Source organism: Erinaceus europaeus, chromosome 16 (assembly GCF_950295315.1).
Source record: "Erinaceus europaeus chromosome 16, mEriEur2.1, whole genome shotgun sequence".
NCBI classification, from domain to species: Eukaryota; Metazoa; Chordata; class Mammalia; order Eulipotyphla; family Erinaceidae; genus Erinaceus; species Erinaceus europaeus.
Window position 1 is genome coordinate 23709683 of NC_080177.1, and position 21005 is coordinate 23730687.

General features: G+C 45.5%; 1 protein-coding gene across 3 annotated transcripts in view; it reads left to right on the forward strand.

The window, feature by feature from the left end:
• DCAF5 (DDB1 and CUL4 associated factor 5) overlaps positions 1-8283 on the forward strand; it is a 120797-nt gene extending 112514 nt beyond the window's left edge. For all 3 annotated transcript variants that reach the window (XM_007535326.3, XM_016193536.2, XM_016193535.2), the window contains one exon: positions 5541-8283. In XM_007535326.3, coding sequence (XP_007535388.1) covers positions 5541-7322 — 1782 coding nt within the window. In that variant the 3' untranslated portion in view covers positions 7323-8283. The remainder of the gene's footprint in view (positions 1-5540) is intronic.
• Positions 8284-21005: the final 12722 nt, after the last annotated feature.

Below are 21005 nucleotides of genomic sequence, written 5' to 3' on the forward strand. Positions count from 1 at the left end.
AGTTCTTTATGGGGTGCAGAAGGTGGAAGGTCTGGATTCTGTAATTGCTTCTCTGCTGAACATGGACATTGACATGTTGCTCCATTCCCCAAGCCTGTTTCTGTCTTTCCCTGATGGACTAGGACTCTGGGGAGGTAGGGTTCCAGGACACATTGGTGAAGTCATCTGCCCAGAGAAGTCAGGTTGGTGTCACAGTACCATCTACAACTTAGTGGCAGAGTATTGGAGCTGGAGGGTTGACATTCCAGGCCTAGCGTCTTTGAACACAGTCCAAGGTGAAACATGTTGAGTTAGCACTGGCTGCATTGATTTGGTTGAGATCAGCAGATGCAGCATCAAATGGTATATATGGATCAAGAGAAGCGTGAAGGAAAACAAGCAAAGCCCCAGAGGTCCCAGGACCGGGAGAAATCATGGATTTTACAGAGAATGAGGAAGGTTCCTTGCTGCCTTAGAGTTTAAGAAGGCTAAAGATAACTATTATTATAACCAAGTTACTTGGGAACTTGGTTTACTTCGAAATTCCCATGGTTCGGATTTACTGTACCATACAAGACCTTACCAAAGAACTGTATCTTAGAAACTGACGGAACCAGTTGCTTCTGGTCACCTGGGGAGACTTTATGAACAGTGGAGCAGTGCTCTCAGTCTCTTTCTGAAATTTAAAAAAATGAGGGAGCTAGACAGTAGCACAGTGGGTTAAGCACACATGACAAAAAGTGCAAGGACCGGTGTAAGGATCGTGGTTGACCCCCCTGGCATCTCACGTGTAGGGAGTCACTTCACAAGCTGTGAAGCAAGTCTGCAGGTGTCTACCTTTCTCTCCTCTGTCTTCCCTTCCTCTCTCGATTTCTCTCTGTCATATCCGACAACAATAACAACTACAAGAAGCACAACAAGGGCAACAAAATGGGGGGGATTTAAAAAACCATTTCTTAAAAAAAAAAGAAATTTTAAAAAAAGAGAGAGTCTAGCAGAGTAATGGAATCACTCAGGTACAAAGACCCCCAATGCCAGGGAAAAAACACTTTTTAATATGGAAAACCCTCAAATAACAAGATCTTATTTGTGCTTTTATAGATGTCTAAATTTAGCATAATAGGAAAATAGTATTGAGAGCTGCTGCATTAAACATGTCATAGTCACCTATATAAACCAAAATTTTGCAGCTGTTACTTAATTGCTTCCTATCTTAATGATGTTTGAATAAGAATTGAACTGTATCCATTTCCTTAGCAGTCTATCACTCTCTCTCTCTTTTCCCTTTGTTGCCCTTGTTGTTTTTTTATTGTTGTTGTAGTTATTATTGTTGTTGTTATTAATGTCATTGTTGGATAGGACAGAGAGAAATGGAGAGAGATGGGGAAGACAGAGAAGGGGAGAGAAAGATAGACATCTGCAGACCTGCTTCACCACCTGTGAAGCGACTCCCCTGCAGATGGAGAACCAGGGGCTCGAACCGGGATCCTTACGCCAGTCCTTGAGCTTTGCGCCACCTGCACTTAATCCTGCGCTACCACCCGACTCCCCCTTAGCAGTCTCTTGAGTTTAGCTTTTCAGTGAGCCTCCTTTTCTCCTGACCCTTATCTTGTGAGGAGACATGTCTAGCCACTTTTAACAAATAACAGGAAGTTGTGTTTTTATTGCTTCACCTCTAAGTCGTTGACTGTCAGTGTAAAGAAATAAACAATGTCACAAGCATTTGAAATCAGTATTTGAAGGATAAGTCTATGACTTCCTAGCTTAGGTGTGTAGCTGCCAAATGAAAGGGAAAGCACCAATAGTTATTGGTGCGTTGCATAGATTATGTTATTTCATCCTCCTCCTCTCTATAGATGAGAAGAGGGGCTTTCAAGTCATTCACCCCTGTGGAGTAGTGGATCTCCTTCCACTACCCTACAAGTCCCCCTGAGGACTGATGGCTGCTGTTGGTGATGGGCATTTAAGTTTTGCTCTAAAAATCAGGACTGGATAATACACATATACTATAATTCACTGGTAAAACAAGCAAGCAGGGTGTCACCCAAGATCACCAGTTAACTTGAGACTTAAGTGGGAACCCACACTCCTATCTCCTGATCCAGCATTTTGTTCCATTACTCCAGGCTTCAGGAATGAAAGTCTACCTCAGCTTAATACATTCCAGGACTCAAATAAAAGCAGACTTTCAGTGTTGTGATTTTCATTCCTGAAGTGAAACCATGGGAGGCCGGGTAGTGAGTCATAGATTAGAACTTAGAAACTGGCTTTCTAGATAGTTGGGCCGGTATCTCCCCATTAGTGTTTTCTGCTTCTCTTGACAAAGTGGTTTACTGTGGTGTGCATATAGATGTATCTTCATGTTATACAACATTGTTAGTGACATTTGACTATTTTTAAACTGGGAAAGCAAGAGATTTGGCTCAGTATGTAGAATAAGATCTAGAAAACATTCTGAGTGCTTTACCTTTTGGAGCCCTCAGATACCTTTCACAGAAACAGTAACATAAAGATTGAGCTTGTTCCTGGAAGTCTCATTTAAATGTTGCCCAAACATTTAGTTTTACAAAAGACTTTGAGAATGTCTTCAGAGGCTCTTCTTTTCTTTTCTTCCTTTCTTTTTAAAATTATCTTTATTTCTGTATTGGATAGAGACAACCAGAAATGAAGAGGGAAGAGAGTAATAGAGAGGGAGAGAGAGACACCCGCAGTACTGCTTCACGATTTGCAAAGCTTTCCCCCTGCAGGTGGGGAGCAGGGGCTCAAGCCCGGGTTATTAGCATTGCAACATGTGCACTCAACCAGGTGGGCCACCACATGGCCCCTTTTTATTTTACTTTATTTTTTTGCCTCCAGGGTTATCGCTGGGTCGTGGTGTCGGCATTACAAATCCACTACTCCTGGCAGCTATTTTTCATTTTTATTGGATAGGACAGAAATTGAGAGGGGAGGGCAAGATAGAGAGGGAGAGAGACAGACACCTGCAGACCTGCTTCACTGCTTGTGTAGTTACCCCTGCAGGTGGGGAGCCGGGGCTCAAACCAGGATCCTTGTGCCAGTCCTTGCACTTTGTACTGTGTGTACTTAACCAGGTGTGCCACTGCCCGGCCCCCGCCTTTTTAAATTTATTTTTAAACTTTACTTTATTTGATAGAATAGAGAGAATTAAGAAGGAGGGGAAACAGAGACAGAGTGCTGCTTCCCCACTCATGAAGCCTCCCCTGTAGGTGAGGACTGGAGACAAGACCTAGGTTCTTGTGCATGGTAATACGTGCACTTAACAAAACCAGTTGCACCTCCACCCAGTCTTCTTTTCTGCTAACTTCATGCCCATTTTTCTTAAAATTTGATACCCTCATTTATTTGTGCTTATAAAGTTAGAGAGAGCAGAAAAATTGAGGAGTTGTGGGCAGGGAGCAGAACTGAAGGAGGAATGGATCTAAATTGGGGATTGATAGAGCAAAGCTAACGAACATGTCTTGATTCCCTCTTGTATAGGACACCCTTAACAGACAAACCAGGAGCCCAGGTAAAGCACGGTCCAGAGCAGTGGGCCTCAGGAAAGTGCTCATGAAGAAGCTAGCTCAGGGCACGGGTGGTGGTCCCCCTGGTTGAGTGCATATATTACAGGGCATAAGGACCTGGGTTCAGGCTCCCGGTCCCCACCTGCATAGGGAAAGCTTTGTGAGTGGTAAAGCAGGACTGCAGGTGTGTCTCTCTCCCTCTCTATGTCCCCCTTCCCTCTCATTTCTAGCTGTCTCTATCCAACAAATAGAATTTTTAAAATTAATTTATTTATAAAATGGAAATACTGACAAGACCATAGGAAAACCTTTAAAAATAAATAAATAGGGAGTTGGGCGGTGGCGCAAAGCACAAGGACGGACATAAGGATCCCGGTTTGAGCCCCTGGCTCCCCACCTGCAGAGGAGTCGCTTCACAAGCAGTGAAGCAGGTCTGCAGGTATCTATCTTTCTCTTTCCCTCTCTGTCTTCCCCTCCTCTCTCCATTTCTCTCTGTCCTATCCAACAACAACATCAGTAACAACAACAACAACAATAATTACAATAAAAAAACAAGGGAAACAAAAAGGGAAAATAAATATTAATAAATAAATAAGGGGGGTCAGGCAGTAGCACAGTGGGTTAAGTGCACATGGCATGAAGCGCAAGGACTAAGTACCGCGCGCTGATTGCACCACTGGAGCTCGAAGCGCAAGGTCTGGTATTAGGATCCTGGTTCGAGCCCCTGGCTCCCCACTTGCAGGGGAGTCGCTTCACAAGCAGTGAAGCAGGTCTGCGGGTGTCTGTCTTTCTCTTCCCGTCTCTGTCTTCCCCTCCTCTCTCCATTTCTCTCTGGCCTACCCAACAACAACATCAGTGACAATAATAATAATAACCACAACAGCAATAAAACAACAAGGACAACAAAGGGGGGAGGGGATAAATAAACGGAAGCTAGCTCATCCTAGCCAGCTCTGGGGAAACAGTCATTGTCTTGATAGGCAGAACAGGGAATGAAGGGCCACTGTCTTCCAAGTTGGGTACCATCTAAAGATAGACACTAGCCTGTCAGGCAATAAAATCACCTGGCATTGCACCAGAGTTGCCATGACTACCAGCTGACATAACTAAGCTTCTCTTTGCTGCTCTGTGGACCAGTCTGGCACTTAGGTGAAACTAATCGTTCCTCTCTGTAGTGATAGCTTAATGACTGTGAACTTGATTTTTCCCATAACTTGTTCAACTTGTACGGTTGGGCTTTGTATTCATACAGACCTTTGTTTAAAGCCTAGTTCTACTACCCTTTGACTAAAGAGGCTGTATCTTTCACCATGCAGTGGTGTTAGGAATGGGATCAAGATTGTGGGAGTGGGGCGCTGTCCTATCTGCTCTGCAACTAACAGAAGAGTTGGGGAGCAAGTTAGCAGCTCCCCGATTGACAGTGCCTGGTTTCTGGGGTGAATTGATGTTTCCATACCAACAGGGAATGCAGTATAGGTAGTTGGTTGTCCTTATGAAGCTCCAGTTAGCAATTTCCATGAATTAAAAATAGAAATACTGCCGTTGAGAAGTAGAGTTAGAAGCAGAAATATCCAGTCACAGAACACTGACTCCTGGATTCGGTTTCGCTTTGTAAACATAGTGCCTCTCTTTGCACAGCTTCAGTCTTCTGAGAGTTTTAAACATAGAGAGTTTCTAACAGTTTTAAACTGGTTAATCTTCAAGTCACCCTCCATCCTCTGAGTATTGTCATTTCCAAGCTACAGGAGGCGGCCTTGAAGGGAAGTGATGTGTAATTATTCTGGGCCTCGAAGTAGATCTTGGGTCTCTTGGCTCTAGACTGACTTAGGCTACAGACCAAGCTCCTACTCTAAACTTCCTCGTCATACATCACATAGACCAGCCTGGGAAGGAGTGTGTTTTTAAAATCGGTCAGTAAGTCCTGGTAACCGACCAGGAGGCTGTGGGGAACTGTGCCTCAGGGGTCTTTATCACCACCAGCTTTAGAATGCTTTATAACCAGCCCCCCCATGCCTCTGTCTTTCACCTTCCCTGCAGATCTGGAGCCCATACAAGCAACCAGGATGTACTGGAGACCTGGATGGCAGGATCGAGGACGACTCTCGCTGTCTCTACACCCACGAAGAGTATATCAGCCTAGTGCTGAACAGTGGAAGTGGTCTGTCCCACGACTATGCCAACCAGTCAGTGCAGGAAGATCCCCGGATGATGGCCTTCTTCGACTCTCTGGTGCGCCGTGAGATCGAGGGCTGGAGCTCGGATTCTGACAGCGACCTCAGCGAGAGCACGATCCTCCAGCTGCACGCAGGGGTGAGCGAGCGCTCGGGCTACACCGACTCTGAGTCCTCAGCCTCGCTGCCGCGCTCCCCTCCACCCGCAGTGGATGAGCCCGCTGACAGCTCCTTCCACTTGGGGCCCCTGCGGGTCACCACTGCCAGCAGCAGCAGCAGCGCAGTGGCCTCAGCCACACCGCCACCGCCCCCCACATGTGAAGACACAGCCTCCCGCCAGCAACGCCTGTCTGCTCTCAGGCGCTACCAGGATAAGCGCCTCTTGGCCCTTTCCAACGAGTCCGACTCTGAAGAGAACGCCTGTGAGGTTGAGCTGGACACAGACCTCTTCCCTAGGCCACGGTCTCCCAGCCCTGAAGATGAGTCCAGCAGCTCCAGCAGCTCCAGCAGCTCTGAGGAGGAGGAGGAGCTGAATGAGCGCCGAGCCTCCACCCGGCAGCGGAATGCCATGCGGCGCAGGCAGAAGACTCCCCGAGAGGAGAGGCCCAGTGTCCCCATCAAGCCCCCCAGCGCCTACATTGGGGAAGACAACTACGACTACCCCCAGATCAAAGTGGACGACCTCTCCTCCTCTCCCACCTCCTCCCCTGAGCGGAGCAGTTCCACTCTGGACATCCAGCCCAGCCGCACATCACCGACTTCAGACATAGAGTCAGTTGAGCGAAAGATTTACAAAGCTTACAAGTGGCTGCGCTACTCCTATATCTCCTACTCAAATAACAAAGAGGGAGAGAGCTCCCGTGTGTCTGGAGAGGCAGATGAAGGCAGAGCGGGAACCAGCCAAAAGGACAACCCAGCCCCTTCTTCCAGTAAGGAAGCCTGTCTAAACATGGCCCAGAGGAACCAGGACCTGCCCCCAGAAGGCCTCAGCAAGGACGCTGTGAAAGAAGGGACTTGTGTCAGAAATCCTAGCACTGGCCCAGGCCATGAGCACAATAGCCACCCTTGGGCAGAGGCACCAGAGGATACCTCTCAGGACACTAGCAATAGTGGCTCAGTAGAACACTCTTTTGAAACCAAGAAGCTGAATGGCAAGTCCCTGAGCAGGGCTCTGAGCAGCCGAGCTGAGGAGCAACCCTCTCCTCCTGTTCCCAAGGCATCTGGCTCCACTCTTAGCGGTGGATCTGGCAACTGTCCCAGGACCCAGTCTGATGACAGTGAGGAGAGGAGCCTCGAAACCATCTGTGCCAACCACAACAACGGACGACTACATCCCCGGCCTCCTCACCCCCACAACAATGGGCAGAACTTGGGAGAGCTAGAGGCAGTGGCCTACTCTCCCCCAGGACATTCGGACTCTGACCATGATAACTTGCCCCTAGCGGGGACACTCCTGCACAAAGATTGCTGTGGGTCTGAAATGTCCTGTGAGACCCCCAGTGCTGGAACAAGAGAGGACCCCACTGACCCCCCAGATACAGACCGCAACAGGGATGTTCATGGCCACAGCGGCCTCAAAAGGCAACGAGTTGAATTGGAAGATACAGATTCAGAGAATTCCTCCTCAGAGAAGAAATTAAAAACATGATAAATGCAAAGGGAAAACAAGAAGCTGCAACAAGCAGCTTTATAAATAATAATAATAATAATAATAATAATAATTCCTGTTTAGTGAACACAGAGGAAAAGGAAAAAATAAGTATTAAAGGCACATAAAACCAGGGCCTGTAATTTTGTCTGATGCTGCTCCCTTCTCTCCAACAATGGGTCTGAATGTTTCGCTGCCCTTTGACTTTTGCCATGTTAAGGGGGGAGGGAGAGACCCAAGTGATTCCTTTCTAGTGAGACTTGAGCATAGCATACTTGTGCTGATTCTGTTAAAGCCTGTCCTTGTTGAGACGTTTGGCTTGGGTGTGTGTGTGTGTGTGTGTGTGTGTATGCACGGGTGTGTGCACATGCTCATTGTCTCATAGGCTTTTTTCAGTTCTCAGAAAGGACCTATGGATTTTTTTTTTTTTTTTTTTTTTTTGCTGTCTCACCCTGCTCACATGCTATAGGTGTTCTGGTCTTAAAGATGAGTGCTTGCTAAATCAGGTCCTATGGCCAGTGAGTTGTGGCTTTATGCTGAAAGAATGGAGAAGAGAACTGGAAAACTCCTTTCTTAAAGAAATCTTCGCATTTCTTCTAAGTAACTCCTCTTCATGGAGCATTTGATGATCTAATACAGACATGCTAAAAAATGTTGATTGCTAATGAGAGATTAGATGCTAAGTGCAGACCCAAGGACATAGATTCCCCCAAAATGTCACTGATTACAAATTGAACAGTGCCACAACACACACTGTATGGAGGCCATAGCTGTGGGTAATACTTTAACCAGCTAGGTGCTAGTCTTTAAGATGCCAGAGGGCTAGCAAGCACTTTTTTTGGCCCCCATGTAGTCACATCTAGGCATTTTGAAAGAAGGGAGAAAACAGCTCTCAATACCTTTGTGCTCAAACTAGTAAAGTGGCTTGTGATAGTGTGTTAATAAATAAGTTCAGTAAGGAGCTAAGAGTATGGTTTTGATTACTCAACTCAAACAGATATAAATGACAGTGTGTAGTATTCTGACTAGATCTCGCAGAGCAAAAGGCATCTTGAAATAACAGATTCTTACTTAGTCGGTCTGTTAGAAGGTAAATAGAGTAGAGAGAGGAGTTGGCGAGTTGAGACTCCTGACTCCTAGAAGAGGCTCAGCTCCCTTGAGGTGGATAAAGATGGAGAAGGGGGAGGGCAAAGACTAAGAGATTTTCAGTACTGTGGTAGTGGTTCTAGTTCACTTGACTATTGACAAAGAGTTGTGCAAGACAAAGAAGGCCTGATGAATCTTGTTGATTTAGATGTTATGAAAAAGCATGAGGACACAGTCAAGGAATGAGCACTAGGGAGTGAGAACACTATAATTTCCTTGAGGACAAAAATGATAAGACAACTAGGAGCCCAGTCAGCAGTGCCATAGACAGGACCTAATGTGTGCCCTCATCAGTTAATCCAGCATTTTGGTTGAGGGGAGGGATTGTTCTACGAGAACTGGTGCCATGGAGAGACAACCTGTGAAAATTTGGATGAACTTAGGCACTAGAAGAAAGGGGGGGAGGGGAGTCAGGTGGTAGCGCAGCGGGTTAAGCGCACGTGGCGCAAAGCGCAAGGACCGGCGCAAGTGTCTCGAGCTCTGGCTCCCCACCTGCAGGGGAGACCCTTCACAGGTGGTGAAGCAGGTCTGCAGGTGTCTGTCTTTCTCTCCCCCGTCTGTCTTCCTCTCCACTCTCCAATTCTCTCTGTCCTATCCAACAACGATGACAACAATAATAACTACAATAATAAGGGCAACAAAAGGGAATAAATAAAGAAATAAAAAGGAAGGGGGGGTCAGTTATAAGCAGGAGGCGGTGAAGCTAAGCCAAAAGGACATCTCATCTTGCTAAGCTTGGTGGAAGGGAAGATGTGCCTGGTATGTGTGATATGGCTTGGGTGTGAATACAGTCTTAAAGGAGAAAGAAAAGAAGTGTGAGTAGCAGTGCTTACAATTTAACAACTGTAATCTCATTTAGGGGAGTGGAAAAGTGATTCTGTAATTATTAGAATTACTCTGGAATTGTGATCAAAATGGTTCTTCGATTTGTCTTTGAGTATTCATAGATAATTGTATATTCTGGTTTTATAAGCCTTAGTCATTTTACATTTGCTTTTCCAAAATTTATTAAATTGGAATTTTTTAATCCTTTATACACAAAAGAGAAAAGATACAGTCATTCAGTGTGTGTTTCTCTACCCCTTCCTAGTTAGCATACCCAGTATTTTTCCTTATATTTTATTTTATCTTATCTAATCAGCATCTCCTAATTTTTCTAAGGATAATAATCCACATCTTTCTGGAGAAAAAAAGAGTAACTTATTTGCCTTGAAAACTAGCCACTTGGTAGTTACAGTTCCTCAAAAGAGAGGTCAAAGCTCACTCTGGTTCAACTTAGTAACCAAGAAAGATATTTTTTATTTATTATTATTATTATTATTATTAATTGTTTTTCTAAGCAAGGATACCTTGCATCCTTGAGAGTCTCTTTCCAACACCCCAGGTTCATTTTGTCAGTAGAAAGGCATCACCACATGCCTGCAGAAATGGTCTGACAAATGCTTATTATTTCTATAAATCAGTCTGTGGTCTTGGAAGCCTCAAGGAACCATTTCTAGGCTCTCTTTGCCTAAACCCTTGTAGAATTCAGGCCACAGTTTTGGAGGGACATCTGATCCCCAAATTCTTCCACAGTAGCTTTTCTGACTATAGGAAGACCTAATGGCACTGATTAGACTACTGTCTGAAAGTGCCTCTTGTGTTTTTTTGTTTTCCAGCACCTCGTACATAATGTTTTAAGTGGCTGGTCCAAATATGCAAAACTGTGTCTCTCCAGTTTATTTTTCACTTGGTTGTGTAAGTGAATCCTGTGTCTCTGGGACAGCAGGTAAATGGGTAAAAGGTACTTGGCTTCAGGTAAAACAAAAGTTGCAACTCTGCTTAATTGACTAGACTGAGAGCCCCTTGTTTGTCAAGACGCCTTCCTTTGCTGAAGCCTTACCTCCTCACAAGCCCCGCCTCTCTTCCAGCAAAGCTAGTTCTTCTCTGGTGTATATATGAAAATAAATCTATTATTCACTTCTTAACAGCTTCCTCTTCTCTTCCAGGGAAGACTTGGTTATTTAACCCACCCACCTTCCTCCTTCATTTCTTTTCTGTTTTAATTCTTGCCAAATTGGAAACTTGTCTTCCAACTCACACCGAAGAACAGAAGAAAAACCATGCCAGTGGACATTGTCACTTGTCAGAGATCACATGTAGCTAGCCCGGTGTAGGGCAGGAAGAGAGTGGCTTGAGCTCCTTCACTGGGAGTAGAGGAACTCAGGACAGTGAGATACTGTTACTTGGAGCAGAGGGAATAGTGCAGGTAGTGATGTTACAGACCCAAAAAAAATTCTGTTGTTTCTCTTGCTTTTTTCTGACGTTTAGAAATTGCTTTTCCTATCTTGATCAGGGAATGCATAGACAATCTTGATCAGGGAATACGTAGAAAAATACATAGAATACATGTATTCTCAGTCCATTTTTCTTTTATTTTTTTTTAAATAGTATATTTATTGATGTTATCATTTTGTGGTTTTTAACCAGAGCATCACTCAGCTCTGGCTTACCATGGTGCAGAGGATTGAACCTAGGACCTTGAAACCTCAGACATGAAAAGTCTTTTTGAGAAAGCATTATGCTATCTCTCCCTCATCACAAACTTTTTCTTTAAAAAAAAAAAAAAAAAGGCTGGCAAAATGTCTCACTAGAATAATGCACCTGCTTTGCTGTGCACTCAACCCAGGTTTGAACCCAGCCCCCACCATATTGGAGGGAGCTTTGATGCTTCCCATCTCTCTGTCTCTGTCTATATCTGAAAAAGTTGGTCCATGGTAGTGAAACCCCAGTGATTACAAAACAAAAACAAACAAAACACGTGCTGCCTATAAAGCTGTCTCCTCTAGTGAACTGAAAAATTATTGCCAACGAAGACTCTTGTTGTGAGGGAAATATACTCCTTTCAAAGGAAGGCTGTCCTTGCCCTGCCACCTAAGCCAGGCAGTGTGCCAGAGCTGAAGCACTAGGGTGAAGGCTCAGTGAATCTTGTCGACGGCAACAGGATAATGGCCTTGGACAAGCTTGGCAGTTTTCTCAGGTGGGACATTTCAGTCTTAAGTGCGTATTTAGCCTTGAACACTCAGACTGCAATAAAGTATTGTGACTCAGAGTGGCTTGGAAGTAGTTTTGAATTTCTTAAGAGAGCAGTGCTTCACACATGCTACAGAATCAAAGTGCATCTAGAAGACAAGTCTGAGCCATTTGTACCTCAAGAGCATGGCTCTGTTAGTACAAAGGTGGAGGGATGCTTCTTAGAATGGAAGCTTGGAGAAGAAGGTAAGTTTTACCGGAGCCAGGGACAAGCAGGGCTTGCTAAACTCAACAGGGTTTACTTGAGAAGGACCTTGAAGTGACAGTCTCATGTGGGAAAAATGGGAGGGCCATCTAGTATTCGAAATGACTCAGCTTGGGAAATGACTCTGGTGCCTGAAGTTATGCATGAATGGAATATTCCAGTTGAAGGATAGAATGCTTATAATTTGCCTACTGTCTCCTTTTGCTGGTACCCCCCACCCCATCAAGGCCAGGGAAAAAGCAGTAAGACATGCGTACCCACCAATGATCCATTACCATAAAGATGTTCTGGGGGGTCAGGGAGACCTGACATTTGAAGAAAAAGGGGTTAGAAGGCCTATGCAATGGGGAGCTGGGCAGTGGCATATCCGGTTAAGCGCACATAGCACCGTGCAGAAACCCCCAGGTTTGAGTCCTCACTCCCCACCTACAGGTGTCTAGCTTTCTCTACCCCTCTCTATCTTCCCTCTCAAAAAAAAAAGTCTGTACTGTGGGAGAACTGCTAAGTGGACTCATCCGCTTCCCAGATCTGGAGAACTAGCACTGAACACACCATGGGGTAGCCTCTGAAATACTCAGGTCATCAAGATTCTTTAAAATCCCCAAGCAAACTCTTTAATTTATAATGAAAGTGGATAAGAATGTAGCATATTTCCATTTTATAAATAAAAATTAAAGAATGTTGGGGCTGGGTGGTGGCACACTTGCGTGAGCACACATATTACAATGCACAAGGACCCGGGTTCAAGCCCCTGGTCCCCACCTGCAGGGGGAAAGCTTTGCGAGTGGTGAAGCAGGGCTGCAGGTGTCTCTCTGTCTCCCTCTCTATCTCCCCTCCTCTCAATTTTTGGCTATCTCTGTCCAATAAATAAATAAAGATAAAAAAATTTTAATGCAGCATTGATTGGGGAGAAATTCCTTGCTGGTAACATGTGTGTTCTTACTAGATTCATCATCATCAGCCATGAAATTCCTCACTGAGGGGAGTCAGGCGGTAGTGCAGTGGGTTAAGCACACGTGGCGCAAAGCACCAGGACCAGCATAAGGATCCTGGTTCGAGCCCCTGGCTCCCCACCTGCAGGGGGTTGCTTCATAAGCTGTGAAGCAGGTCTGCAGGTGTCTTTCTCTCCCCCTCTGCCTTCCCCTCCTCTCTCCATTTCTGTCCTGTCTAACAACGATGACATCAATAGCAACAATAATAACTACAACAATAAAACGGCAAGGGCAACAAAAGGGAAAATAAATATATTTAAAAATTTTTTTCTCGTTGAGATGAAATGTACCATGATCAGCATATTTGAACATTTTCCTAAAATAGGTGAGTGGGTTGGGAGATTGGGAAAGACTTTCAGAGGGTGATAAATACCTCCCCTGCTTGATTACCTAAACTGATTAATGATATTTGGGGCCTTACCTCATCATGTCTATGTGTAGAGTCAGTGTTTTCTAACATTTCTACTCTCTCCAAACCCCCACCTTAAGTTGTTAGTGCTAACTCGTGTTCTTCCTTTTTCCTCCTAGGAGAGACCTGTGAGTAGAATGTAAATGATACTGAACTAGTAACAGAAGTGGACTGACCCTTCAGTGGAGTATCTGCGTGAGCCTTGGGCAAATCACTCAGACTTTTGTCAGTCCCTATCAACTCTAAAATCTGATCCCTCTTTTTTTTTTTAAGATTTTATTTCTTCATGAGAAAGATAGGAGAGAGAAAGAACCAAACATCATTCTGGCACATGTGCTGCCGGGGATCGAACTCAAGACCTCCTTCTTGAGTGTAAAAAGCTTTATCACTGCGCCACCTCCCAGACCACAATCTGATGCCTCTTATCCCTTGGGTTTCTAGGTCCCACTCTCATGAGACTTTCCTTTTTTTTTTTTTTTTTTCCCTTCAGGGTTATTGCTGGGGCTCAGTGCCTGCGCTACAAATCCACTATACCTAGTGGCGATTGTTTTTCACGTAAAGGACAGAGAGAAATTGAGAGGGGAGGGAGATGATTGATACCTGTAGACCTGCTTCACCACTTGTGAGGCAATCCCCACTTCCCTGCAGATGGGGTGCTGGGGACTCGAACTGCAGTCCTTGTGCTTCATACTATGTGCACTTAACCCGGTGCACCACCACCTAACCCCCCTTGAGACCCTTCTATAGTGCCCACTAGAACCAATCAAGATCTTTGGCAAGTATATAACTGTCTAGAGCCCCAAACTCCTCACCTGCAATATGGGGAAAGGCCTGTTTCAGAACACTGTTAAGAGGATTACTGCATGCACAGATGTTAGAACAGTGCCTGCTGTCTAATAAGCACACTGAAGTGCTTGGCAACAGTGCTAGTATAGACTCTTCTCACTGCTTGTTGGTTGCAGTGTGCATGCCACTTAGAAGGTGTTTCTTTTTTCTTTTCCTTTTGTTGCCTTTTTTAAATTGTTGTTGTAGTTATTGTTGTTATTGATGTCGTTGGCTAGGACAGAGAGAAATGGAGAGAGGAGGGGAAGACAGAGAGAGGGGGGGAGAGAAAGATAGACACCTGCAGACCTGCTTCACTGCCTGTGAAGCGACTCCCCTGCAGGTGGGGAGGCAGGGGCTCGAACTGGGATCCTTACCCTGGTCCCTGCACTTTGCGCCACCTGTGCTTAACCCTCTGTGCTACCGCCTGACTCCCAGAATATACTGCTTCTTAGCAAGCCCTAGTCTGAAAATTATGTGGAAAAAGTCCCTCACCGTGATTCCAACTAAAGCTTGAGTTGGAGACCTTGAACACCACTTCTGCTTTGGGTAACCAATTGTCTAAAAACTATCTGAGAATTTACAGCTAAAAGAATAAAAAGGGGCGGAGGGCGGGCGGTGGCACAGTGGGTTAAGCGCACGCGGCGCAAAGCGCAGGGACTGGCGGAAGAATCCCGGTTCGAGCCCCCGGCTCCCCACCTGCAGGGGAGTCGCCTCACAGGCGGTGAAGCAGGTCTGCAGGTGTCTTATCTTTCTCTCCCCCCCTCTCTCTGTCTTCCCCTCCTCTCTCCGTTTCTCTCTGTCCTATCCAACAACAACTAAAAAGCAACGTCATCAATGGCAATGATAACCGCAACGAGGCTGCAACAACTAGGGCAACAAAAGGGGAAAAATGGCCTCCAGGAGCGGTGGATTCATGGTGCAGGCACTGAGCCCAGCAATAACCCTGGAGGAAAAAAAAAAAAGAATAAAAAGGGGCGGGGGAGATAGCCAGGCCTTCTTGGCAGAGACCTCACAGACTCACAGATCCTTGCTTAAGACAACAAGTCTGCAAAGCATGAAGGAGGAGGGGTGAATGCCAAATTAGTCTTAAATGGTGATACTGGAGACGGCCCAGACCTCAGGGGTTAGAACAGCAAGCTTCTCCCTGGCCTTCAAAACTGAAAAATCCCCTGACCTGGCTTTGGATCAGCCTGAGATAATCAGAAAAGTGGCAAGCCATTGAAAGGCTCTGTCTACCTTCTGCAACCCTCAATGACCCTGGGTCCATGCTCCCAGAGGGATAGAGAATGGGAAAGCTATCAGGGGAGGGGGTGGGTTATGGAGATTGGGTGGTGGGAATTGTGTGGAGTTATACCCCTCCTACCTTATGGTTTTGTTAATTAATCCTTTCTTAAATAAAATAAAAAAAAGAAAGAAAGAAACCAAATCTTAAGTGCCAAAAAAAAAAAGAAAGGCTCTGTTTATGCCAAAGAGAAGTTTTGACCAGAGTTTTCCATGTAGGGTTGTTCATGTGGGTATGTCTGTAAAGTAATCTGTAACATCTGACTCAGGAAGAAGACAAACCATATAGAGGCACCAGAAGTCTGCCTCCAAGGGACAAGGGGGCCAGACTTTTCTGTCCAGGCTCATTGAGCTTGAGAACAGAGCTGGGATAAGGGTCTACATGTGTAGCACTTGGAGAGGGCAAACCAGGAGAGGAGGGTTGTGAACTGCTGGTGGAAAAGAGGCAACAGGATTAGACTTGAAAAAGCTAAGACAAAAATAATAAGAGACATCTGCCAGAAGAGAGGCCCAGGCAAGAGTGGGGGTGGGGTGGGGGGGATGGGGAGGGCACAGAAGAGTCCAGGCCACAGTTAGCATTTTTGTACCATATCCTTTGCAAGTGTGGGTGTTTAGCTACATTATCCAGTCCCCTCATTTTAGAGAATGAGAGACCTGGCACCTGATACTGGTGCTCTCCTCCCATCTTGCTATTCCTGGATAGATATTTTAAACATTTATTTTTAATGAAAGATAAAGAAATACAGATTGAGTAGGAGAGACGAGTACTAATCAGAATCAACCATTCTGACGATTGAACCTGAGACCTCAAAGCCTCAAGAGTCTTGCAGAACCATTATGTTGTCTCCCTTGGTGGGGAATGGGAGGGAGGCGTCTTTACCTTGGTCTGCTCATCTCCAACCAGTGGGAATCTGAACACATACTTCACAGCAGTAAGAAGAGACTGAAAGAACTTTGGAAGGAGTCAGGGTGAGGGGGAAGAGTCTCTGCAAAGCAAACACAGGCTCAGCGAAACTTGGACCATATTCACTCCCAGAAAATCAAAACAAGGGAGGCTAACATGTGACTTGTCCCTGTACCTCTTAGGAACACTGACTGCTCCTAATTTGCTGAATGTCATCCTTAGACGTCACCACATACTTTGCATGGCTTTCAGAGAGGAAGAAATAAACATGTAGGAGTCTGGGAGGAGGAAAGATAAAGGAGATCAGAGGGTGGGAGCTGAGGTCATGGACTTGTAGGTATGCAAGGACTCAATGGGAAAAGTGTTCATTGACTAGAAGAGTTGTCACTGGAATTTTCCCAGTTACAAATCCAAGAAGACTGGTTCAAATTACTGTGCTTCTGTTTTCCTCAAGTAGCTATTTAAAGTTGCTTATGGCTCAGATTCCTTTATACTCAGCCCAGTCTTTCTTTAACTCCCTTGCTCAAATGAAGCTCTGGCAGTTAGTTTCTCAAGCAACTGCCTGGCTTGGAATTCCAGAGGCAGGAGCCGCCAAGTTCAGCCGTGCTGGGGCAGGCACTCAGTACCGACAGACAGGTGGAACAACCGGTGGAATTTCTGCCTCATCTCATCTCAGGCCTGGTGAAGCGTGGAAGCGAGAGATGACACCAAGGCAAGGGCAAGGCCCTTCTGCTTGGACCAGTGTTCAAGCCCTACTCCCCCAGCTTGTCTTCTGTGGAGAGACCCAGGCTCAGCTCCAGCTGAATCAAGGTGCTGTGTGCAGTGCTGAGCAGTCAGCTGCCTCGTCAGATCCTCTCAACTTCCTCTGTCTCCTTCCCTGATTCAGGGTCCAGTGATCAGAGCAGCCTCAGTTCCCCCCTAAGACCAGCAGCTATATCTGAGGGATAGGAGCTTGTATTACCCCCACCAACCCCATACCATCTGCTTTTTTTTTTCTTCTTTTTAACAAATCAGTCTGCTTTATCAATCAGATAGGGAGGAAGGCACATCACTACACCAGAGCTGCCCCCAGTGGTTTTGCTAGGCAGTGCTGGGAATCCCTTCTAACCCCTGCATTGTTGTTGTTGTTGTTTTAATTTTTTTTATTATCTTTACTTTGATAGAAACAGCCAGAAGTCAAGAGAGAACGAGGTGATAGAGAAAGAGAGAGGCAGAGAGACACCTGCAACACTACTTCACCACTTGCAGAGCTTTCCCCCTGCAGGTGGGGACCTGGGACTTGAACCCAGGTCCTTGCGCACTGCAGTGCATGCGCTCAACCAGGTGTCCCACCACCTGGCCCCTGCATTGTTTTTTTAATTACCTCTTCATTCTTCAGGTGAATGTGTGTGATATGAGGGATTCAAGGAAAAGTGAATTCTGAGACCTTTGGCCATACAGAGAGGACTCCAGCTGGGGAGGTGGTGTAGCAGTATAGTGCAGGACTTGCATGAGGCCTTGAGTTCAGTCCCTGGGGCTGTATATACCAGAATGGTGCTCTGACTTACTCTGTTATTAGTGAGTGAAGATTGTAAAAAAAAAAAAAAATGGGTAGGAGGGGTGGGGGAAACTGCATAATGGTTATACAAACTCCCATGCCTCTCATAAAAATAATTCTTGAAATTCTTTTAAAAATGAAATGATCTCACGTGTGTGTGTGTGGGGGGGGGGGGTAGATAGCATAATGGTTATGCAAAGAGACTCATGCCTAAGGCTCTAAAGTCCCAGGTTCAGTCCTCTCTACTATAAGCCAGAGCTGAGCAGTGCACTGGTAAAAGAAAAAAAAGAAAGGTGGGGGTGGGTTTGTAGTGCAGCAGGCTAAGCGCATATGGCACAAAGCACAAGGATCCCTGTTCGAGCCCCGGGCTCCCTACCTGCTAGTGGGGGTTGCTTCACAAACTGTCAAGCAGGTCTGCAGGTGTCTGTCTGTCTTCTGAAGTGACTTCCCTGCAGGTGGGGAGCCGGGGGCTTGAACTGGGATCCTTACGCCAGTCCTTGGGCTTTGCACCGCGTGCGCTTAACTCGCTGCGCTACCACCTGACTCCCTGACAGAGGAAGCTTTCTACCATTCTTGCCTTCTCATGGTCCAGACCCTCCCTGGTTCCTTCCTGCCCACTACACATCTTCTGAGAAAGGGAGCTACAAGCTTATTTAAACTCCAAACTGTCTCCTGTGCTCTGAGTTCCTCCTTCCTGCTGCCAATCTTCCTTTGGGCTGAGTCAAAACTCTGTCACCTAAGAATAGCAGGATAGTGAGTCAGGCAGACATAGGGGCATGGGTGGGATGAGTCCAGGGCAGCACAGGCTTGTGAAAAGAATGGTGTTCAAAGAAAAGAAAACTCTGTTTTGAGGCATGGAAGAGGTCACTTAAGACTTTTGAGGGCAGGGGTAGATAGCATAATGGTTATGCAAACTGACTCTCATGCCTGAGGCTCCAAAGTTCCAGGTTCAATCCCTTGTACCACCATAAGCCAGAGCTGAGCAGTAATTAAAAAAAAAAAAAAAAAGTCTTTTGAGCCTGAGTTTCCCCATATGGTAAATTTGAGACGAGGCTTACTATATGGACCAACAGAAATATGTATGAAGCATCAAGCACAATGTCCACGGTACAGTGGGTGCTGGGTAAGGCAAGTTGCTCTTGTTGCCATGACAATCTTGTCTCCTTTTGGGAAGTTAAGCCCCACATCCAGAACTCTGATATTAAGCAAAATGTTGGGGGCAAATTGAAGTGGGGGAGTCCTGCTGACTTCTCCAAAGATGTCCTCTCTTCCTAAACTATTTCCTCTCAACATGGATGAGAAAGCGACCCTAGAAATGAAGCTTACTGTTGTGAAAATGCTGGGTTCTCTTTTTGTGTTAAATACTTGCCAGTAAAGCCAGCCAGAGAAATCACCCCACAGAGTGTGACTAGAATGTGCAAACCAGAAGCTTGTGAGGAGAAACAAGTGAGAGCAGCAGTAGCTGTAGTAGCCACCCCCCCTCCACACCCACTGGGTCCCTCCCAGCAACGGACTCCTCCTTCCCCTACCCCTCCACTGGGACTGACCAACCGGAACTTCTGTCTGTCCAGCAAGGAGATGGCCTTCATTTTTAAGAAAAGTCTATTAGGAGAGATTCTAACTAGGTAACCAGAATGAAGACAAAGGAATTTACACTACAAATGAATCCTTTGCAAAAGACTTCTGTTTGCAGGTGACACCCATCTGTTGTATAAAAAGAGTCACACTTAGGTGGAGAGATGCAGGCTAAGCACTTCAAAGATGAAAGTGCTTTAGGGGAGTAGGGCAGTAGTACAGCAGGTTAAGCACAAGGACCGGTGTAAGGATCCCGGTTCGAGCCCCTGGCTCCCCACCTGCAGGGGAGTCGCTTCACAGGCGGTGAAACAGGTCTGCAGGTGTCTGTCTTTCTCTCCCCCTCTGTCTTCCCCTCCTCTCTCCATTTCTCTCTGTCCTATCCAACAACAATGACATAAATAACTACAACAATAATAACTACAACAATAAAACAATAAGGGCAACAAAAGGGAATAAATATTTTTAAAAAATAGAAGAAAAAAAAAAGTGCTTTAGTAAGTCCTTTAAAATGAAAACACTCAGGGTCCTGGAGGTGGCACAGTGGATAAAGTGTTGGATTCTCCAGCATGAGGTCCCAAGTTCAGTCCCAACAGCACATGTGCCAGAGTGATGTCTGCTGCTTTCTCTCTCTCCTCCTATATTTCTCATAAATAAATAAAATAAAAATAAACAAAATAAAAACACTACTCTTCTGTCAAACACTTAAAGGAGCCCTGCCAAGATGGTGGATCATCCACAAAAGAACTTCCTCTAGCAAGACCTGTCTAAGGTTTCACTCTCCATATGGATTTTAATGCCTCTGAGAAGCCACCAGGGGCAGCAAAAAAAATCCCATCTGAATATCTGAGTGACCCTCCTTCTTTATTGGTGCTCCTGAGCGCTGGGGAAAGCATCAGGAGCCAGTTCCTAATCAGCCCCTCCTGCCCAGTTAGTTACAAAACATAAAAATGGGCTTTCTAAGGGCAAAGATCTTATATTACACCCCCCAAAACAAAAGAAAGTGGATCAGTAGCCTTTCTTCTAATTTTTATTTTTATTTCTTTATTGGGGAATTAATGTTTTACATTCGACAATAAATACAATAGTTTGGACATGCATAAATAACATTTCCCAGTTTTCTGTATAGTAATACAAGCCCCACTAGGTCCTCTGTCATCTTTTTGGACCTGTATTCTCCCCCCACCACCACACCCCAGAGTCTTTTACTTTGGTGCAATATCTTCTAATTTTTTAAGTATTTTATTTTTTTAATATTTATTTATTTTCCCTATTGTTGCCCTTGTTGTTTTTTAATTATTGTTGTTGTTATTGATGTCATTGTTGTCTAGGACAGAGAGAAATGGAGAGACGAGGGGAAGACAGAGAGGAGGAGAGAAAGAAAGACACCTGTAGACCTGCTTCACTGCCTGTGAAGTGACTCCCCTGCAGGTGGGGAGTCGGGGCTTGAACCAAGATCCTTAAGCAGGTCCTACCGCCCAACTCCCATATCTTCTAATTTTTAATCCACAGAGGATAAAGAATAGTTGTCCCGGGTCTGGGCAGTATGTGCTTAACCATGTTACACTGCACAAGTACCTGGGCGTGAGCCCCTGGTCCCCACCTGCAGGAGGAAAGCTTTGCGAGTGGTGAAGCAGTGCTGCAATGCTCTGTCTCTCTCCCTCTCTATCTCCCCCTACCCTTTCAATTTCTGGCTCTCTATCCACTAAATAAAGACAATAAAAAATAAATATAAATAAA